This window comes from Netta rufina, assembly GCF_964035555.1.
Source record: "Netta rufina genome assembly, chromosome: 2".
Lineage (NCBI taxonomy): Eukaryota > Metazoa > Chordata > Aves > Anseriformes > Anatidae > Netta > Netta rufina.
In genome coordinates this window covers 85,525,634-85,547,331 of record NC_140124.1, presented here as the reverse complement: position 1 = coordinate 85,547,331, position 21,698 = coordinate 85,525,634, and the positions used below count along the sequence as shown (strand labels likewise).

General features: G+C 44.8%; 1 protein-coding gene across 1 annotated transcript; it reads right to left on the bottom strand.

Annotated features, from left to right (window-relative positions):
• Positions 1–2,132: 2,132 nt before the first annotated feature.
• LOC311206366 (uncharacterized protein C7orf57 homolog) lies at positions 2,133–14,892 on the bottom strand (the record flags this gene model as incomplete). Its single annotated transcript, XM_084281646.1, has 8 exons — positions 2,133–2,203; positions 4,184–4,320; positions 5,360–5,475; positions 10,736–10,898; positions 11,028–11,136; positions 11,903–12,091; positions 13,687–13,840; positions 14,353–14,892. The coding sequence occupies 8 exons, from the start codon at positions 14,890–14,892 to the stop codon at positions 2,133–2,135; spliced, it is 1,479 nt and encodes a 492-aa protein (XP_084137772.1).
• Positions 14,893–21,698: the final 6,806 nt, after the last annotated feature.

The window sequence follows — 21,698 nt, the reverse complement described above, 5'->3', positions numbered from 1 at the left end:
CCCTTTCATTTTTTTTTTTTATTTTTTATTTTTAATCGGTTAACCACAAGCCATACTTGTAAAAGAAGGCTCTCCTACAATAACAGGAGTCAGAATATCAAAGTGGGACTGAAAAGTTGTACTACCACTGATAGTTTGTAAAATTTAAGTATGCTACAAAGACTTGGTTTAATGTTGCAGTTTACCATTCACAGGATCAAGCTCAGCTCTATTATATTTTTTTTAAGGATATTCAAGTAAAAATTATAACCTTTTCCAAAGACTGCATTGAATAGATAGCTGAATTCCCAGAGAAGGCATCATATGACAGCCTAATTCTGAAAAAGACATGAAGTGGTTATTTTTCTCAGAACATGAAGCAGCTACTGATGATTACTGCATTTGTGTAAAATTTTATAGCTGAAGTTCCACTGGTATTAACAATTTGCTCGCTATACAAGTTCTTCACACTGGCTTTTCCGTAGTGTTTCCCTCTTATGACTGGTAGGTCTTTCTACTGGTCAGGTTTTAATACTGTAAGTTCCAGCTCTGACATCTCCTGGTACTCTAGCCTACAAAACTATATTTCATCAAAAGCTCTGCTTTCATGCTAAATGTAAAGATTTTAAGTTGCCTGAACATAATCCACAAGACAATTTTTAAGTGAAAACTGTCTTAAGATAGTGTCTGTTTTTTTTCCCCCTTTCAGATACAGCTTGATGATGCAACTTAAATTTTCTTATGTTTGGAAAGGTGCTGGTCTCTTCTCCTTAGTCACCAGTAACAGGATGCACAGGAATAGCACAAAGTTTTATCAGGGGAGGGTCAGATTGGACATGAGGAAAAAATGTCTTTACCGTGAGGGTGGTCAAACACTGGACCACCTAGAGAGGTGGTTGATGCCCCATGACTGTCATTGTTCAAGATACATTTGGACAACACCCTCAGTAAGATGATTTAACTTTTGGTTAGTCCTGAAGGCACTCAGACTAGATGATCTTGGAACATCTTTTCCTACTGAAGTATTCTATATTCTGTTCATAGAAATGCATAATCAGTATTACATTTTAAAATCTTCAGCTCCTGGACTCGGAGGCGTACCATGTAATAAGTGCACACAGAAAAGGAAAATAAATACAATTTATTAAAAACTTAACTTTTTATAGCATAAGCAAAAATATCCTATTGAAATTAGATCCACTTTCTAATGGGCTTTATAATGAAGTATTTAATTATTCACAGCATTTAAGGGTATGTTCTAATTCAAGCAGATAAAAGAACAAGTGTTAAAATGTCAGTGTATATATTTTAGAGTCCTAAAAAAATTTATTTTTTTCAAAGTGCAAAGTGTTTTGCTGGTATGAATAAACACATCTAGCATACCATTTATTTTTGTAGTCAAATTCAGGATATTTTTTTTTCATCTAAAAAGGCTGAATGTGTAGATATGCACAGCTTAGTCTGTGTCACTGTTTCCTTAATGACCCACCTTCTGTAAAATAAGGAAATGTGTAACAGGAAATGCCAACAACTCTTAGCTTAATTACGTGGCTGAACACTATCACCAATCAACTAGTTCTAGCATGCATAGCAATAGAATTTTCTAAGAAATCTGAATATTTGGTCTACATGTTCTTTGGGCACTAAGAAGCCATCTTTCCAATGAAGGTTTGACTTCTTTTCTCCTGCAAGTAGCCAGACCAGTTCAAGTCTTTCTCTTTACATTTCCTCCCATACCATGCAGTTCTCCCTCACTGTTTTTTGTCATAGGTAACAAGCATAACTATAGTTAAAGAAACTTGTTGGTTTGGACACATTGATATTGTACATGTATATAGTCAAATGAGCAGCAACAGGACAATACTATTTGACAACAGCAAGGGAGCAGAAGTCTGGTGTAGGAGAGAACTTTAGTTTTGCTCTATATATATAAAGAAAATCCTAGGCATATGCACTGACAGCTATTCTTTAGAATTTGCTGTCATCAAGCACAATAAAGTTCACTCCTGTTATAAATGAACTGAGCTACTCAATCAGGGATGAGTTCAATCGTTAAAATAATCTAATCAGACAAAAGTAAACCAACAAAGATGTAAATAGTGGACTTTATCATAAGCCATATAATGCCTTACTTTCCCCAATCATCTTTTAAGTTACTTATTACATCCCTGAAACTCTGGCTTCAATTCACTGCTTGCAGGTACTGATTCAGACTGTGATGGCTCTGAATCTGCAATAAAAAAAGATAAAAGTACTTGTGATAACCATAAGACTAAAAAGGTCAACTAACATTTAGTTTCTCTCAGTCACGTCAAAATGCATATAAATTCCAGTACTTTAATTTTTAACTAAGAATGACAAGCTACATGGAAAGTCTGCAGTATGACACAAAACTGTAAACCACCACAAGTGAGTTATACGTTCATATGCGTAATGGGCTGTATCTCCTGTCTGATATGTCTTGGACTTATATTATGAAGCAGACAACAGACAAAGCTCCACCTCAAAAGGAAGCTGCAAGGTGCTCATGCTGTCAATTGCTTCCAATAAGCGGACAAAAGTACCCAAGTGCTATCTTCAGCACACACCTCAAAGCACAAAGAGGGTGAAGTCAAACTGAATCCAAGTACAACATGTCTTTATGAAACCGTGCTTCTGAAAGCATTAAGAACCCTCCTTTTATACTGAGACAAGAAACAGAATGACAAATAAGGGCAAAGCTGGTTTCACGTTATTTAGCAGTTTGTAAAAGAAAAGCCTCTTGAGAAGCATCTCTATATTAAAGTATGCAGCATATTGATTTTTCATCAGTCTTTATACAATATACCCATCATTTTATTCTATGTTTGTGATATAACCGAACCAGTATCATGGTTATTCTGAAAATCTTCAGTTTTCTTTATACCCCAAATGTCCCATTTGAGGCCCACTTCCATTATTTTTGAAACTAAAATACATTGTTTGGGTTTTTTATTTTTTCATTTTTATAAATTGGGGTTAGGGTTGGAAAACATTGGAGAAGACCTCCAAGATCATCAGGTCCAACCATCAGCCTAACACCACCAAGTCCACTGCTAAACCATGTCTCTATGTGCCATATCCACGTCTGAAACACCTCCAGGGATGTTTACTCAACCACCTCTTCCCATGCCTAACCACCCTTCCCATAAATAAATCCTTTCAGATATCTAAACATTCCCCTGGCACAGCTTGAGACCATTTTCTCAAGTCATTTTCACTTTGCATCTGAGAAAAGAAACCAACATCCACCCTGCTACAACCTTTCAGGTAGATTGATGAGGTCTCCCTGCAGCCTCTTCTCCACACTGATCAACCTCAGTTCCCTCAGCCAATCCTCATTAACACTCTTGTCTATTCCCTTCACCAGCTTTGTTGTTCTTCTCTGAATGCATTCCAGTAACTCAATATTTCTTCTCAAAACTGAATACAATATTTGAAGTGCAACTTTTTGTATAAAATATATGAATTCATATATTCTTCATATATTTACATATGAAGAAAAAAATATGGTAGATATATTGTTTTTAATGTTAATGGAAGACAAAAAAAAAAATAAATCAATTCAGGAGGTGTTGATTTGTCATAGAAATTAATTTTACTAGCCACTAAACTTTCCACACATTGATCTATCAAGTTCAAGAAAGTCATGTCAATCCACAGCATATAGAAAAGCATTCACTTTTAATCCAATAAAACTGTTGCAAAACCAAGATTTTTAATCATGTGGACATATTTATTTATTTATTTTTTAAGAAAAGGTGATCTGTTTCATATACATGAGTATTGATGACAACTGTAAGTTCTCAGAAAAAATAGTAGGAGACAAGGACTATTCGAAAACAAATAGCAACTATTTTACAGTCTGCTTAACTTCAAGGAGGAGGATAACTGTGTCTCCTCAGTATTTTACAAAAATATGTCATACAGAAGCCCTTAGATCAGAACAGAACATACTTCTACAACTGCAAAGATGGAAAAGAAAGCCATGAAAGCCCCTGCCTTTGATGACTACAAGCAGGAGGGCACTTTCCCTAAACTGTTTGCAGGGTGCTGTAAGCCAAGCACGGTAACTCAGTAAGTCTCAGCATACTTAAAGAGAAAGAATCAAATTATTCAGGCCACCCATAATTCAAATCCAACTAACATTAAAAGATTTAAAAGAAACAGCTTGCAATAATTTTACCTGTGGACTGCTCACTGCTTTCTGAAGTTTCTTGAATCTTTTTTTTCCATGCAGTATGTTGTTGATACCAGTCAGTCCCGTAACCATTGCTAATTAATTTGCTAAAGTTTACTGCTTCACTTTTTCTCTGAGCAGGCCTGTAAATCAAAACATGTTAAATAATAGCATAAGTAAACCAAAATTGGGATTAAGTGGAAAGAATGTATTTTGAACAGAAAAAGTAATAGCCTTAAATAATATAACTTATTTGTAAGTAACAGTACATATACATACTATATGTCATCATCATAGGAAAAAAAACAAAGCACGCAGCTGGGACTGATTCAGTAAATATACATGTAGTTTTAAATGACAAGAACCATTCATGTTATTGGAACTTCACATGTATAATACTGGCATAATTCTGGCCTGCTGACCAGAAAAAGTTAGTGAGAAAGAAAAATCTAAGCAAGAACGTGTAAGCTGAAAAGGCTGATGACATACATTCTGCATTGTTTAGGTTTTATCTCAAAAATTTGCTCATAAGTATACATTTCATTAGACATTTCAATCACACATTTTGCATCATTAACATACTTCCAAAACAGACTATTTTCTGATGTTTATCTCTAATCTGTTTTTAACACAAAGTACTTTGGAGCAATTCAGCTGTGCACACAGATTAGTGTTGTCATCGCTCGCTTAGAAGACTAATTATCTTCCAGGTGTTGATAACAGTATGTTTGCTGGGCGTGACCTTCTATTAGGCTACATACTGATGTGATTTCTGAACATGGTAGTCCTACCTGTGCCTCTGTAATCTACGCTCACAGAATTAACAATGCACTCTAATAGTTTGCATCTGTTCACTGGTATTAACAACAGATAATTTAGAATGCAGTAAAAGAGTACTTAACTACACGACAATATTTTACCACACAACTGTATGCATACTTTCCCTAAATAAAAGTTTTGTAAATAACTAAAATAATAGCTTTACTGTATAAATTAAACTCCTATTTAACATATTTCACCACTATAGATGGTGGCAGTAAGTAAGTTTAGTAGCAGTAAGGATCCGGAAAGGCCATGCACAAATTCTCTAATCTCTGCAAGTTCCCAAGCAGTAATATTACTTGCATGCACATAGGCTTGCAGGTTTAGGAGTTTAATGAATTCCATAAACATGTTACTTACATAGGTGGAAAGGAAAGCCTATTTTTCCCACTGAATTCCTTGTTCATAGCAATACTTGGCGTTCTGGTTGGACACGTAGTGTTTATAGCTGGGAGCTTTACCTGAATGAGAGAGATCTTAACTTAATAAAAACAATTATAAAAATAACTAAGTGGTGTCAGAAGTGATAGTTATATTAAAGGCCCCAAAAAATCATCAAGTTGTACTATCGTAGGAATATTATTTCAAAAAGAGCGAGCAGAGGAGTATAGAGGAATAGAAAAAGATTTAAAAGCACCTTAGTTATACCAGGTAAGATCAGCTGTTTGTTCATTATGTCAGTAATGACAAACATGCTCATCTATGAGCTTTTCCCTCACAGTACACTTCTACCAAAAGTTAGGCTTCAAATTCAAACTAATTCAAACAATTGCAACTTCTCATCTTGGCATATTTCCCTATGTCCAGTGCAAGATAACATCCCAGTCTTAATGAAGCCAGGGGGACCAGAAACTAACTTCCAGCCTAATTTAAAAAACAAAACAAAACAAAAACATAGGACATCTCATACAATGGGATGAGAAAGCAATGGTGGTATATGAATTTGAGGCTTGAAATTCCAACAAATACAGATGTACTGAGAAAAGCCTATAAGAGGAATGTATATTTTATTTTTATTCTTTATTCATTATGTCCTAATAAGAGGACATCCAGAAAGATGGTGAAGGGACACCACAAACTCTATGCCTCAAAGTCAGAGAACCCAAAAAGTAGTGGAAAAACATTAGCAACACACATCAACACTGTTTATTTTAACAGCTTTCAAAACTAACAGCTGATGAAGGGTCAATATACTTCCCTCTCAAATCAAAGCACTCAATTAAATATCCCCAGTAATTCCAATATGTTTCACTGAGAGCTACTTAGAGAAAAAAAGCAAAAAAGAGCAACAACAAAAATTCTTCAAAGACTATGTACAACTTCCTTCATTGCATAAAAAGAAAGAGTGGGCAGGAATCCTCAAGATGGTGTGTACAATTTTCAAAGCCTATCAAGAAAGTGTTTGTGTTGTTCTAATATATTCCCTTAATAGGAACCTACATATTATTTGACCACGCTTTTTTTTAAAAAAAAACTTGCAATACAGAAAAGTACCCCATAGAATAAGAGCCTGCTTGCAAAATAAATTAAGGTAACTGGAAGTGAAATATATTGCTCTGTAAATTTAAAAGTACATTAAAGATAAAGATACTTTTCACCTACATAGACATTCCTACTGCCATATAGTTAACCTAAAAGAGCAAAAATTATGAACAGAGTGCAAAAATTAGATGCATCATCATCAATTGCAATTGGATTGTGGACATTAAAAACAACTCTAATGAAAACATTCATGATGAAAAGCTTCCAAAACAGATGTAAACACACCACAGACTTTCCCAGGACCCTGTGCAGATTTTGTTTAGAAAGGGCAAAGTATACTGTTGTTTGAATACATCTGACCCACGAAGAAGCCAGTAAAAAATGTAGACATGAATGTTTGAAGAGCATAGTTTTCTTTTTTTCTGGGAACAAATGAAGCCTAGTGCAGTTCTACTTATTCTGAAACAGAAAGTCAGTGATGAAGTTCCTACACACTTCAGAACCAGAGTTGCACCAGAATAAAAATCCCAGAATTTCAGCTAAACAGAATGATGTTTTATTGAAGCTTAAAGAGGTGAAAAACTTGAATACCCATTGAAGAAGAGATGACACTGAAAAGAGCATGCAGTGATGCTGGATTAAAACTGGGGTCTGTTGTCCAAAATGACAAGGTTTTTTTTTTTCTAAAAAAAAAAAGTCAGCTGCCTACAACTGCTTTCAAAATCTGTGAATGCTCATCTGCTGTGGCAGCCCTTTTTTGCTTTACATTTCAAAAACACTTCTGCTGTGCAAGAAGAGTCACTGCTTTTTTTCTCTTCAGCATTAAACTGCACCATTTCAGAACTGACACACCATGGAAGTTCCAGATGGAGGACTCTGACAAGCCTCTATTCAACAGCCACTGAGCTTCCCAAATAAAAAGCAAACCGAGTTTCCCAGAAAAAGCAAACTACGTAGGACATCTTCCACTTGGCTGAAGTGCTCTCTCCATTTGTGATGATACAGTTAACAACATAATCTAAGAGTGACTACTTACATTTACAGCATTTGACTGTTACTGCATGCCTAGGACTGCTAACAAAAGGGGTCACTCCTTTTAATCCATGAGAAAGGTATCATTTCAGAAACACTTAAAGTCCTTTATCTTGTTTGTGCAAATGCCTGACAGCTATGACCTCAGACACAACGTATTCATCTTACTCTCTATGAACACACATTTATTAATTTCAGATTCAAGAAACACTAACTGTAATTTGTAAAGCAACTACTTCATTTATACCCAACAACTCATGATGTAATATAGTCGTACCATGAAAATGTAAATGTATTTGGTTGTGGTTTTCCTCAGTGAAAACCCTGACCTCAACACTCTTCCACACGCATGGGTGGTAGGTGCAATAGATACTTCCTATTAATATGGAAAGCTGAAAGCACCTGAGTGAAATCCTGGTTCCCCTGAGATCAAGGGCAAGATTCCACATTACACTCCAAGGACATATTTGAGGTTAAATCCTGACCTCAGGTGAGTAATCCTTTTACTAGAGCATGTACATGTATACATATGCATGCATACACACAGAGTCCTGTACATGCGTAATGCAGAATCCTGGAAAAATAAAAAATATTTTCATTGAAGACATAGAGCTCCAAAATAACCACAATTATTTGATAAAAAAATCTGTATTTTTCACCAAGGCTAACATTAAAGGAACACCATACCGCAGCTCTCCAGACCTGTCCTTCATTAGGAGCAGCAGAAAACTGCAATCAACATAGCAGAAAAACAAGACCAAGAGAATATGGACCAGAAGCACAAAAAGGAAATTTTGCCTTCAAGGTGTACAATTTAGCACAATGGTAGCGCTTTACCATTACAGATACAAAACGCATAGCCAGATCTCTTGATTGCATTCTTCAATCTTTGGAAGGAAAAAATGGCAACATTCAGAGATGAACAAATTGCACCTGGGCACGGAGAAAAGCCTCTCATTCCTCCACAAACACTCATAACTGCATATCAACTGTGAGCAAGATATGAACTACTCTTTGCAGGAATACATAGGCTTAAGTGTTTGGCCAAGAAGCGTTTACTACAGAAACCAAAGGCTCACTCAGCACACCACTAGTAAAACTGCCATAAGAAAAAAGCTCAACAGAAAACCCTACTGGCATTGCTTACTCTTACTGACAGATAAGGGATGTATACCTAGCAGAACTCAAGACATTGAGTTAATTAATCTCGTACTCATCAATGTATTGCAAAACCATGAAGATTAATAAGATGCAGTGACAGCCATAACTTGAGGAGCAATGGAGATTCTAACACTTCAGAGGAACATGGCATAAATGTTTAAAGCTCCAGAGCAAGGGCCCACTCGGGAACAATGTTTTCAAACTGAGTACAGCAGGAACCCTTAGAGGTTAAAATGTTTTTGCAGTTGTCCATAAGGACTCCCTTTGGGATTTCCCTCCATGATTGCATCATACATCTCTCTTCTTAAGGGCTGCCTTATCAGGCTGGACTGAATAATGTTGTCCAGACATTCAACATCACCTAAATACTTGAGGTAGTTTGCTACTGTACTGTCATTATTTAGTCAAGCAGTAAATTGAGTATTGCTCAGAATTTTTTCTGTGGTGGTTTTGAAATCTCTCTCTACCCTTCATTATACAAAATGTACAGTGAGAAAACTAAAAACAAAGACTGTGTGGTAGGGCTAGTTGTATTGTCTCACTGGAAGAATCTTCAGGAAAGTGCTCTGAACAAACCACAGAATAGAAACCTCTAATAAAAGGAAGGAAGTAGAAGTAGATGCAAAAGAAGCATCATGTGATGTCTCAAGGTATATGAGACACTTCTTGTGAGGGTACAAAAAAGGTACTCTGCAATAGGACAACCATTTCAGAGATGGTGGTGTGAAGGGGGGTGAGAAAGCTAAGGCATGAGCCACAGAATCTGTTATCTGAGGCACCTAACTATAGAAGAGTAAAGTTTGGGAGTTAGTACCTTAGACAAAATTCAGCTTCCAAAACAGTAATATAGATTACATATTAGGGCCTCTACAGGTTTGGAATTTGAGCTGAATAAGTACCATTTATTCACATTGTACTCAGTGATAAATAAAAAATTTATGAGAACTTTCATGTACAAGACTGAATGAAACAGGGCCTTGATCAAATTCCACACCTAGCAGAAAAAGACCTTCCACCAGTCCCCACATGGACTTGAACTACACATACCATTACCAAAATCAAATTTGTCTCAGAGCAGTAAAGACAATGAGTTCTTAAGTAAGGGAGCACTTAATCTGCCTCACATTTTGATCCTCTAGAAGGCTTCCATGGCAGTTTGAGTTTCAAGTGTCAATGCCCTGAGACTGACTGAAAAAAAGTTTCACCTAAAGGCATCAGCAAGTTATACCTGAAGCACACATTATGTGCATGACTACTTCTGCAGGCTAAGATGACATTCCCAAGCCTGTTCAGAAGGACAACATATCCCCACTGACACAAGACATCATTCTGAATTTGCACTTGTTACTCTCCTCAGCAAAGGTTAAGGACTTTTTACTTAAAATGTCCAACACCTGCGCTTGTAGTTAAGTGGAAGTGATGTACTAGTGTTCAAGTACATCAAAAGTCTTTCCATGTATATTCCAAAGCAATATGGCAACTGAGGCACCCAGGACTACAGATTTTTTAGGACTACTATAGGACTACTATTTTTTATAAAAATGTAAGCCTTAAATGGGCAGGAGGGGAGGATGAAAGATGGAGGATGGGAGATGGGGTTTTGTCCTCTAAACCTAAGATCATCACAGAAAAGTTTGCTCTAAGCATAGTTTGCCCTACATTCATTTTGTGGTGGATAAATCTTCTGTTCATAGGCAGCCAGTGTAGCCTCTTTCAGGACTCCCTCTTGAACTTTAAAACAAACCCTTTTTTCTGAACAGCCTTCTGTTCCCTCCTCCTCCTCCTTCTCATTCCTTCCTCCCCCAGGACTGAACAAGAATTCGATTCAACAGGAGTGAATTTCAGTAGAAACACAGCATAAGAAGATAGAAACTAATTCCCAGCTTTCATTTACACTTAAATATGTGCACGTGCAATTGGAAATTGCATATCTGGTTCATACGCTACACCTGCAACACTTAAACATAATTTTACTACACTGCAACTTCCCTTCGTAAGAACCAACAAATTCAGTCAGAAGCATCTGGACAAGCTCTGCAAACAAAGCCATCTCCGTCATACCTTTTTTTTCTCTGCATTTTCTTTGTCCTCAGCATCCCGCTGCCAAACACTTTTCATATCGAAATCGAAAGGCCCTCTTCTTGTCTCGTAATTATTACTGTGATGGTCATCAGCATTGAACTCTTTGTGAACCATAAAATCTGGTAGAGTGGAAACATAGTTCCTGCAGACAGATGTTTAACACTTGTTTTTACCAGGGATATGTATTTTTCGCTTCATTACAAAATAATTCTGAAACACTGACAGATGAAGAGAGAACCCAGGAAGTTATTCAGGCTCTTGGCAGACCTACCGTGGCTCACTGGCTGCTGGAGGATTGGAGCGGTGTGAGTACCAGTCAGGCACAGCGTATGCTACTGGAGATGACTTGCTTGTAACAGGAGCGTAGTGCTTCAACAAGTCTTAGGATGAAAAGACAAAAGCTGCTACTTTTCTGACTCTTATTCTGGTTATAAAAGCATCATCTTTTCAGGCTGCTGTTTTACCAAGAAGAGACACCTTTTAGTATTCACTAAGTAACATCTGTCTTCCTTGGTTAAACAGGCAATCAAAACCTTGCAGCACCATGTTTCATTTGTACCCTTATTTATCTTCTAAAAGTTTTGACACGTTTCTGCTGGTGTCTGTTAATTCATATTCCTGTATTTGTCATCCTGCTCTAAGTGTGCATGCCTGCCATCTGTTCAAGTCTCTTAACTTCTCTTTCTCAATAATGGAAACAACAAAAACATGGAGTGTCCTGGTACAAGAACAGAATATACACAGAACCATAACAAACTGGATGTCATTAGAAAAAAAAACACCTCACAGACATCTACCAAGCTTTCTGATAACAATTCTTTGTGACAAGACTGTTTTTACCAGACTGTTACTTAAAGAGCCCTAGCATAAACTGTAAAGACCTATCTCAAATGCAGGTAAACTGCCAGCATTTTCCAAGTAGTTCAGACAAAATGCAAAACTACCTATTTTGACAACAGGTAGTTAATTCAATACACAGCAAAGGTGTACATTACAAGCAGACCTCTTATGTCACAATTTCAAATACTTTTTCCCCTAGTTTAATTTCAGAAGATTCTTCTGAAACATCTGCAAAATTTTTCTGCCACAAAACTCATGGAAAACCAAAGAAAATAATGCCAGAACAAAGCCAGAAAAGTCACACACCAGGTCGGCCTCCTTGCTTTGCCAGCCTTACATAAGCTGAATCAGTGTCTTTGATCCATTTCCTGCGGCACCCAAATGTCCCTTCATTGGGAGCTTTTGCAAGACCTGGAATCTGGGATGTTGGAGGAAGTGGGATATCTGAGTTCATTGGTTTCTCTGGTCGCTTCGTGGGCATCTGGTAATAGCATTCTGTAGTAATGGAAAAGAAAATATCATAAAATAAATAAAATAAACTGTTAGCATCCCTTTTTCAGGCAACTATCAAATCTAGTCAACCTGAAATTTGAGCAACATGCTGCATTTCAGCATGAAGGTAGAAGACAAGGATTCTTTATTCAAGGGCACATAGCAAAGACAAATTCTGGAAGATCATATTCAACAAAGAAGGCCTTTGTTTAAGTTTTGAAATAGCATTCAGGTTTTCATAGAAAATGTTCTAGTACAGGGCACCACATATATTCAGGCAGCAGACCATGTCAAGGACACCAAGAGCAGAGTCACAACAGACAGCTAGTAGCAGTTAAACCTTTTGTTTCCTTTCCTCCACATCTACCACCAAATGCAAGGGCAGCATTCTTATTTGTCCATTTCTAGGTCTTCATTTGTAAAATAATCCAACCTGATCCCCAAGTCATCCCCTCCTTAATAAAATAAGGTGAGTCAAGCCCTCACCAGAAATACCGGTTTCTCAACTTTCTGCATGCAAAAACAAACAAGCAATCAAACAGAAACATCAAAACACTCTACAAGGAAGGGAAATTTCCGTAAAGGGAAAATGAGGTGGCAAACGGAAGAAAAAGACAATCTAAGGAATTATGCTATGAAAGGCATGCAGACTTACTGCGATGACTCCAAATGCAGCAAATGCAGTTACCTAGGTGTAAGTAAACTATCTTAAGGCAGACATCCTCTCCGAGAGCTACTAGGCAAACACAAATATGCTGAAACTCACTTCTAAACAAAATGCCCTAAAGAACTCACTTTCACTGGTATCAAGGGCAAAGAGCCATTAGACTGTTTTATTTCACTACACTAATTGGTCCATCTGAAACCGCTCTACCTCATTATCCCAAATACTCTCATTCATTTTAGTTTGCTGGATTGCCAGACATTTGGATCTCTACTTTGATAGTTTAAAATGAAAGAGCATTTTTCAAAGAAAAAAGCCCCTTACACAGCTTATTTACAAGGGAAAATGCCCACAGCTGATTGAAAATCTCCTCTCTTTGAACAGACTGAACTCTACTGGGATTCACCCATGGTGTATGGTGTTTGTGGTTGATATTTTTTCCCACCTGACAACATCTAGAGGATCTCTGCAAACCAAAGGGATGTTCTAATTCAGAGTATTAGGAGGTGGGACCAGCAGCCAGGCTTAGAGCCTCGCAAGCACTAGAGGAAGGTAAGATAGGTGGGATCTAGCCTGTGAAGACAGCCTGGCCATGGGGCTCTCACAGATGACCTGGAAAAAGGCAAATGCTCAGCTCCATGTATACCCCCGAGATCTTCCCACCAAAGCACCAGAAGCCTCGCCTGACGCCTAGGGACAAGCTCCTTGCTTCAGACCTGCATCACTATAAAACAAACCGCACCGCCTGCTGCCTAGACGTAGGGCACTCAAGCCTCAGCCACGTCTGCTTCCAGCTACCAGGTTGGCAGGCTGCAGCACCAGAAGGGCACGGGGCTGGAAACGTGCCCAGGGCCCCTCGCCGTGCCACCACCACTCCTTCCACAACCAGAGGCAGGAAGCGGCCACACAGCCCGGTACTGGGCAGCGACGGCACCGGGCTGTGCCCGGCCCCGGCCCCGCTGCCCCCCCCCCGGCCGCAGCGCCACGCCCGTCCCTGTGGCAACGGGGCGGCTCCGGCGCCGCGCCGCGCCTCCAACGGCCGCCGCCGCCATCTCGTGGCCGCCCGGGTGCGGGCGTTCGCTGTCCGCCTGTGGTAGAGGAGCAAAAAAGAAGTTAGCCAGGGCTTATGTGTGACTTCAGGCCGCAGTGTGGCCAACGGAACAGAGGGAAAAATAGGATGAAAAAGCTTGTGCGTCGAGATGAAGACACGGAGATCTCCCAAAACTTAATATCACAGAAAAAAGAGATTGAACTGGGGGAACATTAATGTAATTTATTCCCAGGTAAACCAGACAGCTCTCCCTCAGGATCACCATGGAGCCTGATTTGATACACACAGGTGTATTCTGGGTGGCCCCAGTTCCTCAGCACTTGCAGTTTTATAGAATCATAGAATTACTAAGGTTGGAAAAGACCTTCAAGATCATCTGATACAACCATCACGCTGCTACCAATGTCACCCACTAAACCATGTCCTCAAGCACCATGTCCAACCTTTCCTTAAACACTCCCAGGGACAGTGACACCACCACTTTCCTGGGCAACGCTTTCCACTCTGGACAGGGTGCTTTGCAACAGATGGAGGAGCGGGCTGCCTGACAAACTGTGGGCCCGTGGGAGGGATGGTGCCTGTGGTGCTCTCAGACCTCAGCTGACTCTGGGATTCCCCTGTCGGGGCAGAAGAGCCTGCCATGGGGGCACCTTGCTCAGAGCCTCGCCAGACAGCTTGGAGGAGGTCGGGTGATCTTTGGAGGTGCTCCGAGGGACAGCTCTCCTTCCCATTGCTTGGGACAGGCTGCTGGCTGACACGCCTTCCCAAGTTCTTCTCCAGCTTCCGTGCAGTCGCGGACTGAGAGCTCTGCTCCGATACGGAGCTCGTCATCCCACTTGCCACGGTTTTGCTGTTTGAAGTGGCCTTTGCTTTCATTTCCTTCTCCAACTTGTCCTTCACTTCTTCAACCACATGAAGGACAATGGTTCTCACATAGGCCTGCAGTTCTGTGTGCAGCCGCTGAACTTCGGAGACAGCCTTTTGGATGCTCTCCCTCACAGTCCTGCAACTCAGTCGTGAGACCTGGGCAACTTTTCTCTCTGACTTGTTTCTGGGCTCTGCTCTTCGTAGTCCCCACCCTTCCCTCATGGCCTCCCTTGAGAGAGGCACCTGGGATGGCTGTGGCTGCCTCTCAGAGGGATCAACAGTCAGAAGCGCCACGATTTCAGAGTATGTGCAGTTGTAGGCTTGCTCAAACCGGGAAGCTGCAAAGGATTCGAAAGCGTCGCAGACACTTCCAACGGCTTCTTTGGTGGCTTTGTCAAGGATGTTCCCTCAAGGGCTTCCCTTGGTTTCTTTTCTTCCAGCTTCCCCACTTGGGACGCTCTCATGGCCAAGGGCTGCTCCTTCTGCCTGGCTTCTGGCCTTGGCTCAGATGCACTGGGCATGCCGGATTCCCAGGACTTCTCAAAGACCTTCATCACGCTCGCCACAACCTTCTTAGCCACCAGTGCAGTTTGTCAAGAGGATGTATCTCTGAAGGCTTTCGGCACTTCCACACAGTCTTTCTCGGATCCCATGGCAAGCCCTCTTGAAGCCCCAGACGGACTGGTCCAGTGCCTGCACCCTCTCCAACACTTGCCGCACCACAGCCCGAGCCATCTCTTCGATCTTCTGGCTTTCTCTAGCCCCCTGTTCTTCCGAGGCAGCTTTGAATACACCGCCTGCAGGGACAGGTGACTTTCTCTCGGACTCTGTCACAGGATGGATGCTGCCCAGGAGCTTGGCATTTTCCCTGCCCAACTCATAGCTGGAGGGAGTCACTTTCAGCCTTCTGTACTGGCCAGAGTGGAGAAAGTTTCTTCTGCTTTTGTGGGAAGCTGGGCCAGCTGGTTTTTGAGGCTGCAGTAGGCTGACTTTCTCTCTCGTGACCAAGTACGCATTACTGGAGGAGCTCTGGCGAGAATGGTCACTCCCCGCCATCAGTCTTGTGTCAAGTTTCTTTAACTTGGCCAGCTCTTGCTGAAGCTTTTCCTGAAAGGGAACAGCAGGAAAATCCACAGAAAATGGCCTCCTCAGGGTTAGCCAGGCCCAAGGGGCGGGCAGCCTGCCTCCCTCCTTCCTCTGCCTGCAGGAAGTCTCTGCCTCGGGAGCAGTGCTCCCTCCCCCAGGCTGGAGGATGAGGAGGAGGACACTGCATGTGGATCCCAAGCAGAGAAGCCTGGGATTTTCTACATTTGTACATCTGAGAGGGAAAGCAGGAGAAGGCTGCACCCTCCCCTAAGAGCCCCCCAGCCTGGTGCTGGCAAGCATGTCCCTGTGGAGAGCCCAGCCGTGGAACACCCTCTCCTGACTTCTGGCCTGCGCAGGCCACTGCTGTAGGCGAGTCCTCCTTTGTCTCTGTGCTGCGGGGCTGGGAGCATCCATCCCTGACTCCTCCACCTGCTTGGACCAAAGTGCTGGAGCTCCCACTATGGCCACAAGGCCTTGGAATGATGGGGAGGGAGCCTGTGACAGAAGAGACCTTTGCCACCCCTTCCACCCCTTCCTCCTTCTCTTACCCTTTCCCCCAGCTTTGCCTTCAGAAGACAGGCTTGGTGCCTGGCAGCAGAGGGATTTTGACTCCGAGTAGGAGGTCCAGCAGCCCGCTACCTCCTTCTCCAAGTCCCCATCTGTGCCAGAGCTAGAAAGACAGGGACACTCAGACGCTCAGGCACTCCAATCCCTTCTGCAGCCCACCCCCACACCCTCCTGCAGCTCTCTTCCCACTTGCTAGCAGTACGCTACCCGGGATGGGCAGAGAGAGGCACGGCTCCCTGCAAGCCTCCTGGGGCCTGACCACGTTTCGATCCCTCCCAGCTTCCTGGGAGCATCCTCTGGCCCCAGAGCACTCCTGCACACCCCGGGCTCCTGCTCTGAGCCCTCTCCTCGGGCACAGTGCTCACCTCTCTGTTCTTCCCAACTATGCACTGCAGTGCATCTGACTTTTGGAAACTAGCAGTGACATGCTGCTCCATGGCTCCTTCCAAGAGCTCTAAACTCTTTTCTTTTCTGCTTCCGCCTCAGGCTACTGAGGCTTGAATGGGATTGGTTTGACACGCACACGTAGGCTCCGTGCTCCTCTCTGGACAGGGTGCTTCGCAACAGATGGAGGAGCGGGCTGCCTGACAAACTGTGGGCCCGTGGGAGGGATGGTGCCTGTGGTGCTCTCAGACCTCAGCTGACTCTGGGATTCCCCTGTCGGGGCAGAAGAGCCTGCCATGGGGGCACCTTGCTCAGAGCCTTGCCAGACAGCTTGGAGGAGGTCGGGTGGTCTTTGGAGGTGCTCCGAGGGACAGCTCTCCTTCTCATTGCTTGGGACAGGCTGCTGGCTGACACGCCTTCCCGAGTTCTTCTCCAGCTTCCGTGCAGTCGCGGACTGAGAGCTCTGCTCCGATACGGAGCTCGTCATCCCGCTTGCCACGGTTTTGCTGTTTGAAGTGGCCTTTGCTTTCATTTCCCTCTCCAACTTGTCCTTCACTTCTTCAACCACATGAAGGACAATGGTTCTCGCATAGGCCTGCAGTTCTGTGTGCAGCCACTGAACTTCGGAGACAGCCTTTTGGATGCTCTCCCTCACAATCCTGCAACTCAGTCGTGAGACCTGGGCAACTTTTCTCTCTGACTTGCTTCTGGGCTCTGCTCTTTGTAGTCCCCACCCTTCCCTCATGGCCTCCCTTGAGAGAGGCACCTGGGATGGCTGTGGCTGCCTCTCAGAGGGATCAACAGTGGGAAGCACGACGATTTCAGAATATGTGCAGTTGTAGGCTTGCTCAAACCGGGAAGCTGCAAAGGATTCGAAAGCGTCGCAGACACTTCCAACGGCTTCTTTGGTGGCTTTGTCAAGGGAAGCCTGCGAGGATGCTCCCTCAAGGGCTTCCCTTGGTTTCTTTTCTTCCGGCTTCCCCACTTGGGAGGCTTTCCTGGCCAAGGGCTGCTCCTTCTGCCTGGCTTCTGGCCTTGGCTCAGATGCACTGGGCGTGCCGGATTCCCAGGACTTCTCAAAGACCTTCATCACGCTCGCCACAACCTTCTTAGCCACCAGTGCAGTTTGTCAAGAGGATGTATCTCTGAAGGCTTTCGGCACTTGCACACAGTCTTGCTCAGATCCCATGGCAAGCCCTCTTGAAGACGCAGACAGACTGGTCCAGTGCCTGCACCCTCTCCGACACTTGCCGCACCACAGCCCGAGCCATCTCTTCGATCTTCTGGCTTTCTCTAGCCGCCTGTTCTTCCAAGGCAGCTTTGAATACACCGTCTGAGGGGATGGGTGACTTTCTCTCAGACTCAGTCACAGGATGGATGCTGCCCAGGAGCTTGGCATTTTCCCTGCCCAACTCAAGGCTGGAGTCACTTTCAGCCTTCTGTACTGGCCAGAGTGGAGAAAGTTTCTTCTGCTTTTGTGGGAAGCTGGGCCAGCTGGTTTTTGAGGCTGCAGTAGGCTGACTTTCTCTCTCGTGACCAAGTACGCGTTACTGGAGGAGCTCTGGCGAGAACGGTCACTCCCCGCCATCAGTCTTGTGTCAAGTTTCTTTAACTTGGCCAGCTCTTGCTGAAGCTTTTCCTGAAAGGGAACAGCAGGTTTTAGCTCACTCTTGCCTCAGAAATGCCTCGCGTCCCTGCGTGCTGAGGTTTCCTGCCGCCCAATGAGTACTGCTTGTACTCATTGAACTCCTTCAGAGAGCAGACCACCTATGGAGAGACAAGGGCAGAAAGCTCCCAAGAACTGTCGAGGTAGCTGCGCAGTGGCAGGGGAGCAGCTCCTCCCCATCCTCTCCCCTCCCCAGCGGTGGGGACGCTGCCTCCCTCTGAGCCAGGGCCAAGTGGAGTCCTCACTCTGCACCAGGCCCCACACTGGCTGCCTCCTCAATGCACAGGCAACACGAGGCAGCCTGAGAAGAGCAGGAGTGGGCACTGCCAGCAGGGCGCTGGGGTGACGTCTGCTCCCATGGAAGGCAGCGCAGCAGCCCTATGCCCCCCACCAGTGGCCACTCTTCTCCGGACTAAAAAACTACAGCTCCCTCAGCTGCTCCTCACAGGACTTGTGTTCCAGGCCCTTCCAATGCCTGACTGCTCTTTCTAAGAAATGTCTCCTAGTTTTCAACCTAAACCCTCCCCGGCACAACTTGAGCCCATTCCCTCTAGTCCTATCCCTAGTCATCTGCAAAAAGAGGCTGACCCCCAGCTCCCCACAATTTCCTTTCTGGGAGTTGTAGAGAGCAATAAGGTCTCCTCTGAGCCTCCTCTTCTCCTGACTAAACAATCCCAGTTCCCTCAGCTGCTCCTCGGAGGACTTTTGTTCCAGGCCCTTCACCAGCTTCGTAGCCCTTCTCTGGACAGCTTCCAGGGCCTGGATGTCCTTCTTGTACTGAGGGGCCCAAAACTGAACACAACACTCGAGGTGCAGCCTCTCCAGAGCAGAGTGCAGGGAGGGACCATCACATCCCTGGTCCTGCTGGCTACGCTATTCCTGATACAAGCCAGGATGCTGCTGGCCTTCTTGGCCACCTGGGCACACTGCCGGCTCACGTTTAGGCAAGCATCAATCAGCACCCCTAGGTCCTTTTCCTCTGCACAACTTTTGAGCCACTCTGCCCCAAGCCTGTAGCGCTTCCATGATAAACCTCATCCCATTGGCCTCTGCCAGAGGAGACCTGTGCTGGTCAGTGCAACGTCCAAACCTATTTTGCCATCGCTGGTGATGTAGCCCTTGCTCTTCAGGCGCTGCAGGTTGTCTTTGCGATTGTAGTAGGCCTGCAGATGCGGGTCGTGCAGGCAGTTGTACTCTGTGCGCAGTAGGCGACAATATGGATCTCCCAGATGAAACTGAGCAGAAGGCTGGTGAAGCTGGAAGAGGGGTGTTCCAGAGTATGAATGGGGCAGGAGAAAGCAGCAGAGAGACAAAGGCACTTCCAAGCTCCTCATGCACACAGGCTAGCCTTTTCCAGCCTCTGCGCTATAGGTTTCTGATTCCTGGCTTACTTCCCGGCTGGACCTTCCTTCTGAAACATCAAAAACACCCCCACCAGGCTGAGGGTCCGGCCTGGGCTGGGGAGAGAAGGCCAAACCCCACCAGCAAAGTAGGCATCTTGGGCCACCGGCTAGAAATGCAAGAGCTTTCCATGCCAGAAATGAACCTTCAGATGGAAAACTCCAAGCCCGCTGGTTCACACGTCAACAGCGGACAATCCACAGAAAATGGCCTCCTCAGGGTTAGGCAGGCCTAAGGGGCAGGCAGCCTGCCTCCCTCCATCCTGGAGAGTCAATCCCCACCATCAGTCTTGTGTCAAGTTTCTTTAACTTGGCCAGCTCTTGCTGAAGCTTTTCCTGAAAGGGAACAGCAGGAAAATCCACAGAAAATGGCCTCCTCAGGGTTAGCCAGGCCCAAGGGGCGGGCAGCCTGCCTCCCTCCTTCCTCTGCCTGCAGGAAGTCTCTGCCTCGGGAGCAGTGCTCCCTCCCCCAGGCTGGAGGATGAGGAGGAGGACACTGCATGCGGATCCCAAGCAGAGAAGCCTGGGATTTTCTACATTTCTACATCTGAGAGGGAAAGCAGGAGAAGGCTGCACCCTCCCCTAAGAGCCCCCCAGCCTGGTGCTGGCAAGCATGTCCCTGTGGAGAGCCCAGCCGTGGAACACCCTCTCCTGACTTCTGGCCTGCGCAGGCCACTGCTGTAGGCGAGTCCTCCTTTGTCTCTGTGCTGCGGGGCTGGGAGCATCCATCCCTGACTCCTCCACCTGCTTGGACCAAAGTGCTGGAGCTCCCACTATGGCCACAAGGCCTTGGAATGATGGGGAGGGAGCCTGTGACAGAAGAGACCTTTGCCACCCCTTCCACCCCTTCCTCCTTCTCTTACCCTTTCCCCCAGCTTTGCCTTCAGAAGACAGGCTTGGTGCCTGGCAGCAGAGGGATTTTGACTCCGAGTAGGAGGTCCAGCAGCCCGCTACCTCCTTCTCCAAGTCCCCATCTGTGCCAGAGCTAGAAAGACAGGGACACTCAGACGCTCAGGCACTCCAATCCCTTCTGCAGCCCACCCCCACACCCTCCTGCAGCTCTCTTCCCACTTGCTAGCAGTACGCTACCCGGGATGGGCAGAGAGAGGCACGGCTCCCTGCAAGCCTCCTGGGGCCTGACCACGTTTCGATCCCTCCCAGCTTCCTGGGAGCATCCTCTGGCCCCAGAGCACTCCTGCACACCCCGGGCTCCTGCTCTGAGCCCTCTCCTCGGGCACAGTGCTCACCTCTCTGTTCTTCCCAACTATGCACTGCAGTGCATCTGACTTTTGGAAACTAGCAGTGACATGCTGCTCCATGGCTCCTTCCAAGAGCTCTAAACTCTTTTCTTTTCTGCTTCCGCCTCAGGCTACTGAGGCTTGAATGGGATTGGTTTGACACGCACACGTAGGCTCCGTGCTCCTCTCTGGACAGGGTGCTTCGCAACAGATGGAGGAGCGGGCTGCCTGACAAACTGTGGGCCCGTGGGAGGGATGGTGCCTGTGGTGCTCTCGGACCTCAGCTGACTCTGGGATTCCCCTTTGGGGGCAGAACAGCCTGCCATGGGGGCACCTTGCTCAGAGCCTCGCCAGACAGCTTGGAGGAGGTTGGGTGATCTTCAGAGGTGCTCCGAGGGACAGCTCTCCTTCCCATTGCTTGGGACAGGCTGCTGGCTGACACGCCTTCCCAAGTTCTTCTCCAGCTTCCGTGCAGTCGCGGACTGAGAGCTCTGCTCCGGTACGGAGCTCGTCATCCCGCTTGCCACGGTTTTGCTGTTTGAAGTGGCCTTTGCTTTCATTTCCCTCTCCAACTTGTCCTTCACTTCTTCAACCACATGAAGGACAATGGTTCTCGCATAGGCCTGCAGTTCTGTGTGCAGCCGCTGAACTTCGGAGACAGCCTTTTGGATGCTCTCCCTCACAATC